This window comes from Falco punctatus (genome assembly GCF_963210335.1).
Source record: "Falco punctatus genome assembly, chromosome: 17".
Classification (NCBI taxonomy): domain Eukaryota; kingdom Metazoa; phylum Chordata; class Aves; order Falconiformes; family Falconidae; genus Falco; species Falco punctatus.
The window spans coordinates 2405329-2412759 of NC_137597.1; the positions used below are offsets into that span (position 1 = coordinate 2405329).

At 69.3% G+C, this 7431-nt stretch overlaps 2 protein-coding genes across 2 annotated transcripts; one reads left to right on the plus strand and one right to left on the minus strand.

The window, feature by feature from the left end:
* Positions 1–113: 113 nt before the first annotated feature.
* PSRC1 (proline and serine rich coiled-coil 1) lies at positions 114–4125 on the minus strand. The gene is given in 9 exon segments (XM_080367657.1): positions 114–726; positions 829–916; positions 918–1012; positions 1205–1361; positions 1564–1629; positions 1631–1889; positions 2987–3044; positions 3123–3177; positions 4033–4125. Coding segments are annotated over 9 exon segments (948 nt in total). The 5' UTR covers positions 4087–4125; the 3' UTR covers positions 114–610.
* Positions 4126–4389: 264 nt separating this feature from the next.
* PPIL1 (peptidylprolyl isomerase like 1) lies at positions 4390–6979 on the plus strand. The gene is made up of 4 exons (XM_080367658.1): positions 4390–4543; positions 5136–5290; positions 5366–5434; positions 6729–6979. Exons 1-4 carry the CDS (start codon positions 4488–4490, stop codon positions 6947–6949), a joined length of 501 nt encoding a protein of 166 aa, XP_080223784.1. The 5' UTR covers positions 4390–4487; the 3' UTR covers positions 6950–6979.
* Positions 6980–7431: the final 452 nt, after the last annotated feature.

Consider the following 7431-nt stretch of genomic DNA (forward strand, 5'->3'; position numbering starts at 1 on the left):
GCACTTTGGATCCTGGCAGGGATTTGCCCCTCAGCCCATTGGCACCCTGGGGGGACAGATGTGGCATAGGGTGCCCCCCCCACCCGCCCCCAGCATCTTCCACAGCCCCCATGCCCGGTGAAGGGTTTTATTTAAAAAATACATGAAAAATACAAAAAAAAAGGATATATAATCCCCCCCCCCCTCCATGGTGCCAACCCCCCCCAGGTGGGGAGCTGGGGGGGGGGGCACATAGTGGGAGGGGGAATCAGTTGTAGGGTGCAGGGATGTGTGGACCTCCCCAGTACTTTGCCCCCTGCCCAAGGGTGAGGCTCAGGCGGTGGTACCCAGGGGCAGGTGGCACCCAGCAGAGGGTGTTTGCAGGGGGGGGGGGGGGACGGACCCCTGGTTGCTGGGAGGGGCGAGGGGGGGGTTTCCTACTGCTGATGTGACCTTTTGTAATTAAAGCAAAATCCAACCTGCGCCTCTGCCTCATTCCTGGGGGGGGGCCTGTTCTGTGCTCCCCGCCCCTCCGTGCCTCAGTTTCCCCAGATCCCCCCTTCCTCACCCATGCACCAGGATGGGGGGTGTCCAGGCACCCCGAGCTCCTCCGCGGGTGGGGGGTGGGGTGTCACCTCGGGGTGCTGCTCATCGCCGTCTTCCTGGGGGGGCGGAGGCGGCTGGGGGCAGGTCCGGGTTTGCACCCCGAGCCAGTGGCCGGGGGGGCTGCCCGTGCCGCCCCCACACCTGCAATGGGGAGAGCAGCCATGGGGCAGGGGAAACTGAGGCACCGGGGGGGGGGGAGCAACCCCCTGCCCCCCCGTCCCCACCAGCAGCACCCATCCTTACCTCGGGCCGCGGGTGCCCTCCCACCCGGTGCAGCCCCCCCCGCCAGGGTCCGTCCAGGTGCCCTGGGGATGGCGCTGGGGGCGGGGGGGGCGGCTGGAGGGGACAGGGACGGTGGTGGCCCTGGTGCGGGGCTGGCGGGTGGCGGGGGGGCAGGGGGCAGCGCCCCCCCTCACCTTTGGCTGGCCTGGGGAGAGAAGGGCACGTGGGGGGCACGGCGGGGGCACCCAGACCCCCACCCCGCGGTGGGGCTTGGGGGTGGCTTTGGCACCCACTTGGCCCAGGGTGCTGGGACCCTGGTGGGGTGCGGGTCCCCATGGCGCGGGTGCCCCACGGCGGAGATGCCCATGTTGTCCCCATCCCCGCACAGAGCCGGTACCTGCTGTCCCCACCTGGAGGGGCTCTGACTTGCCCCGGGCTGCAGCCCCCTGCCCCTGGGCGGGGCAAGGCCGAGGGGGGCCCTGCCGGTTGGGGGGGGGCACCCTGGCCCCGGGGGGTCCCTTGGGCACCGCTGTGGGGTGACAGCTGGGTGACACCTGGAAGCAGAGAGGGGACACACAGGGACACTGGTCGGTGGCCGCCCAGTGTTGGGGTGGGGGGGCACTGGGGACATGCAGGTGGCACTTGGTGTCCCCCACCCCAAGACGGGTTTTGGGGAGTGGGGGGGTGTCCAGAACTTCAGCCCTGGTGGGAACAGCGTGTGGGGCCATACTGGGACCCCCCCGAGGTGCCACCTACCTTCCGGGTGCTGGGGATGGTGGTGGCAGTGGGGGCACCCCGGGGCTTGGCGGGGGGCCGGGGGGTGGCCGGGGGGGGGTCCCCGCGGCTCCACGGTGGGCAGCAGTGCCCGCACCGGGCTGTCCTTCACCACAAAGGTCTCGCGGCGGGGGCTGCGGGGGCCGTGGCGTGCCGAGGGGGACAGGTGACATTGCTCCAGCTGCGCTGCCAGGCGTGTGGCCTCCCGCACCATCTCCTCCAGCCGGGCACCGTGCAGGGGGCTCCAGCGCCCGCTGCCCCCCCCGGCCCGCGCCCCCGCTTCACCCTCATCCTCCTCTTCCTCCTGGCTGCAGGATGAAGGGCAGCGTCAGCCCTACCTGGCCCCCTGAGCCCCCCCCCCCCCCCGCCCCGTGTCATCTGCCACCATGGCCAGGAGGTGGCATGTCCCCCCTGCCCCGTGCCACCCAGAACACCAGCCACAGGATGGCACAACCCCCACGTCCCCCAGGGCCCTCTTCGTGGGGTGGCACGTCCCCCGTGTCCTCTAGGGTGCTGGCAATGGGGTGCCACGTCCTCCATGATGCCGGGACCTTGGCCATGGGGTGCCATGTCCCCCAGGAGCCTGGCCATGGGGTGGCATGTCCCAAGGAGGCTGGCCATGAGGCTGACGTCCCTCGGGACCATGGCCATGGGGTGACATGTCCCCCGTGTTGTCAGGACCTTGGCCATGGTGTGCCACGTCCCACATGTCCCCTAAGACCCCATCCATGGGGTGCCGTGTCCCCCAAGATACCAGGACCTTGGCCATGGGGTGCCATATCCCCCAGGAGCCTGGCCATGGGGTGGCACATCCCCTGTGTTGTCAGGGCCTTGGCCATGGGGTGCCGTGTCCCCTAGGACCCTGTTCATGGGGGACGTGCTACCCCATGTCCTTCAGGGCCCTATTCATGGGGTGGCACATCCCAACTGTCCCCTGGGACCCTGTTCATGGGGTGGCACGTCCCCAGTGTCCCTGCTGTAGGGTGCCACATACCCCAGGACCCCATCCATGGGGTGGCTTGTCCCCCCATGTCCCCCAAAACCTTGGCTACAGGGTGACAGGTCCCCCATGTCCCCCTTAACTGTCTATGGGGTGGCATGTCCTGCAGGACCCCATCCATGGGGTGGCATGTCCCCCACGATGCCAGGACCCCATCCATGGGGTGGCATGCCCCCCAGAACCCCGTCTGTGGGGTGGCATGTCCCCCACGATGCCAGGACCCCATCCACGGGGTGGGTTGTCCCCCCATGTCCCCCAAAACCTTGGCTACAGGGTGACAGGTCCCCCATGTCCCTCTTAACCCTGTCTATGGGGTGGCATGTCCTGCAGGACCCCATCCATGGGGTGGCATGTCCCCCACGATGCCAGGACCCCATCCATGGGGTGGGTTGTCCCCCCCCTCACCTGTCAGAAGGGGACAGGAGCCCGAAGTCGAAGCTCTCCTCGGTGACAAAGCGGACATCTGGGGGGACATGCGGGTGAGCCCCGGCCCCCCAGCGCGGGGGGCACATGGGGGGCCGCGGCGCTGGCACTGCCATACCTCGCTCCTCCGCCATCGCCTCCGCCTCGGCCCACGGTGCCAGTGCAGGGGCTGCCTGGGGGCGAGCTGAGGGTGACCCACGACACCCGCCCGTCACCCATGACCCCCACCCGTGTCCCCACAACCCCCCACCCTGTGTCCCCAAGCCCCAGTGGGGCAGCCGGGTGGCACCGGCCAGCGCCCGGGGACGGCACCGCCAGTGCCAGCACAGTCGGGCTTTGTGCTGCCGGGGACGGCACCGCTGGCGCGGGCACGGCTGAGGGGCCAGATGTGGGGACCCCCGTGCCCCCCACCCGGGGAACCCCCAGCCCCACACCGAGGGGTCGCAGCCCAGCACCCCGATCCTGGGGGTCCCAGCCCCAGGCTAAGAGGGTCCCAGCCCCGCACCCTGATCCTGAGGGGTCCCAACACCACATCGTGGGGTCCCATCTCCACACCCCGATCCTGGGGGGTCCCAGCCCCACACCGGGGGGTCCCAGCCCCCACCGGGGGGTCCCATCTCCACACCCCGATCCTGGGGGGTCCCGGCCCCACACCGAGTGGTCCCAGCCCCGCAGCCCGATCCTGAGGGGTCCCAGCCCCACACCGCGATCCTGGGGGGTCCTAGCCCCACACCGGGGGGTCCCAGCCCCCACCGGGGGGTCCCATCTCCACACCCCGATCCTGGGGGGTCCCGGCCCCACACCGAGTGGTCCCAGCCCCGCAGCCCGATCCTGAGGGGTCCCAGCCCCACACCGCGATCCTGGGGGGTCCTAGCCCCACACCGGGGGGTCCCAGCCCAGCACCCCGATCCGGAGGGTTCCCAGCCCCCACCGGGGGGTCCCGGTCCCGCATCGGGGGGTCCCAGTCCCGCACCCCGATCCCCAGAGAACCCCATCCCCGCATTGGGGGGCCCCGGCCCCGCCCCCACCTCCGGGGGACTCCCCAGCCCCCACCGCAGGGTCTCCGCTCCCTCCTCCGCCATCGCGGGGGTCCCGGTGCCCCCCCCAAGCTCCCGGTGCCCGCCCCCGCTCACCGCCGCCCGCCCCCGCTCCCGGTTGGCCCCGCTCCGCTCCTGGCGCCCCCCCCGCTCACCGCCGCCCGCCCCCGGCTCCCGCTCGCCGCGCGCGCGGAGGGGGCGTGGCCCAGCGGAGAGGGCGTGGCCTCGTTCGAATTCCCCCTCCCCTGCGTCACAATAGCGGCGCGCCCGCCTGCCGCGCGGATTGGCCCGCCTCCTCCCCCCCGCCCCGCCAACCGCGCTCTCCTATTGGTCGCCGCCGGAGGGGGGCGTGTCCCCGGAAGCGCGCGGAGGCGCGGGGCCCTTCCGCCCGCAGCAGCACCAGCGGCGGCGGCAGCAGCGGGAGCAGCAGCGGCAGCAGCAGCAGCATGGCCGCCGTCCCGCCCGACTCCTGGCAGCCGCCCACCGTCTCCATGGAGACCACGTAAGGGGCGGGGCCGCCCTCCCCGCTACCGGCAGCGGGCGGCCCCTCCCGCCCCCTCGGCCCGGCCCCCCGGTACCGCGCAGCCCCAGGTGTCCCCCCGGTGTCCGTTAGCCCCCAGTCTCCCGGTACCGGACAGCCCCCGGTGTCCTATGGCCCCCAGTCCCAGACAGCTCCCAGCCTCCCTGGGTGCTGGGAAGCCCCCAGTGCCTCCCAGTACCGGCAGCCCCCGTTATCCCCCAGTACCAGCCAGTCCTGGTTGCCCCCCTCCAGTACTGGTCAGCCCCCGTTATCCCCCAGTACCAGCCAGTCCCGATTGCCCTCCCCCAGTACCAGCCAGTCCCGGTTCCCCCCCCCCCCCCCAGTACCAGCTAGCCCCCCTTATCCCCAGTACCAGCCAGTCCCGGTTCCCCGCCCCCAGTACCAGCTAGCCCCCCTTATCCCCAGTGCCAGCCAGTCCCAGTTGCCCCAGCCAGTCCCAGCTGCCCCTTCCCAATCCCTGCCAGCCCCACGTCCCCCCGGGGCCGGGCCGGTCTGAGCCCCTGTGAGGGGCACCATGGGGTGACCCCCCGGTGCCGGTGCTGGTGTGGTGCAGGATGGGGCCGCTGGTGCTGGAGCTGTACTGGAAACACGCCCCCCGCACCTGCAAGAACTTCGCCGAGCTCTGCCGCCGCGGCTACTACAACGGCACCAAGTTCCACCGCGTCATCAAGGACTTCATGGTGCAGGGGGGGGACCCCACCGGCACCGGTGAGAGACACCCCCTCGCCGCGGCCCCTCCCCTGCTGGGGGGTCCCGGCTGAGCCCCCCTCGTCCCCTCCCCAGGTCGTGGCGGTGCCTCCATCTACGGCAAGCAGTTTGAGGACGAGCTGCACCCCGAGCTGAAGTTCACCGGTGAGTGGGAACTGTCACCAACACCACGTGTGGGGTGGCGTGGCCCCCAGGACCCCATCCGTGGGGTTCCATGTCTCCCATGATACCAGGAGCCTGGCTATGGGGTGGCATGTCCTCCATGTCTGCTAAGACCCGATCCATGGGGGGGCATGTCCCCCAAGATACCAGGACCTTGGCCATGGGGTGCCACGTCTCCCGTGTCCACTAAGACCCTGGCCATGGTGGCATGTTCCCCATGTTCCCTAAGACCACATCCATGGGGTGACATGTCCCCCAAGATACCAGGACCTTGGCCATGGGGTGCCATGTCTCCCATGTTGTCAGGGCCTTGGCCATGGGGTGGCATGTCCCCTGTGACACCAGGACCTTGGCTGTAGGGTGGCATGTCCCTCAGAACCCTGGCCATGGGGTGGCGTATCCCTCAGAACCTTGGCCATGGGGTGGTGTGTCCTCCATAATACCAGGACCTTGGCCATGGGACGGCGTGTCCCCCGTGTTGCCAGGACCTTGGCCATGGTATGGCATGTCCCTCAGAACCCTGTCTGCGGGGTGGCATGTCCCTCAGAACCTTGGCCGTGGGGTGGCGTGTCCCCCATGATACCAGGACCTTGGCCATGGGGTGCCATGTCTCCCATATCCTCCAGAACCCTGTCTGCGCGGTGGCATGTCACTCAGAACCTTGGCCATGGGGTGGCGTGTCCCCCGTGTTGCCAGGACCTTGGCCATGGTATGGCATGTCCCTCAGAACCCTGTCTGCGGGGTGGCATGTCCCTCAGAACCTTGGCCATGGGGTGGCATGTCCCTCAGAACCCTGTCTGCAGGGTGGCATGTCCCTTAGAACCTTGGCCATGGGGTGGCATGTCCCCCGTGTTGCCAGGACCTTGGCCATGGTATGGCATGTCCCTCAGAACCCTGTCTGCGGGGTGGCATGTCCCTCAGAACCTTGTCCATGGTATGGCATGTCCCTCAGAACCTTGGCCATGGTATGGCATGTCCCTCAGAACCCTGTCTGTGGGGTGGCATGTCCCTCAGAACCCTGGCCATGGGTTGGCATGTCCCTCAGAACCTTGGCCGTGGGGTGGCGTGTCCCCCGTGTTGCCAGGACCTTGGCCATGGTATGGCATGTCCCTCAGAACCCTGGCCATGGGGTGGCATGTCCCTCAGAACCCTGTCTGTGGGGTGGCATGTCCCCATATTCCCCAGCACCCTACCTGTGGGGTGGCGTTATCTCCCATCATACCAGGCCACCCCACCCCAGACCAGACCAGTAACACCATCCCTCCATCCATCTCAGGTGCCGGCATCCTGGCCATGGCCAACGCGGGGCCAGACACCAACGGCAGCCAGTTCTTCCTGACGCTGGGCCCGGCGCAGTGGCTGGACGGGAAGCACAGCATCTTCGGGAGGGTCTGCCAGGGCATGGGGGTGCTGGGCCGCCTGGCCATGGTGGAGACCAACGCCCAGGACCGGCCCTTGGACGACGTCAAGGTCATCAAGGCTTTTCCTTCAGGGTAGGGGGCTTGTGCTCTATGCCCCCTCCCCCGCCCCCCCCCCCCCCGCCTCCAGCCTCCGGTTTGTAGCGCTTGGTTGTAATAAAAGCGGTGGGACGCGGTGGTGACACCCCGTGTGGTGGGATTTTTTTTTTTTTTAGGGGGGCTGTGATGGAGGAGGTGGCCCCGTCGTGGTTGTGTGTGTGTCCCTGCAAAGGGGCTGGGGGGGCTGCCCCCCCGCTCCCTGGGATCGTGTCTCTGCAGGCAGCAGCTGGGCATGGTGCCCCCCCCTGCCCCCCAGCCCTTGGGACACAGCGCTGGCCTCGGCTGCTGTGAGGGGGGGACAGGAGACCCCAACTGACCCCCCACCCCAGCTCTGGGGAGGGCAAGGGGTGCTGCCCTTTCCGCCATGCTCCCCCCCCCCAAAAAAAGTGTCCTGGGACCCCAGGGATGCCCCCCATCACAGGCCCACTAGTTCACTGGGCTTTGAGGGGGTGACACCCCCCC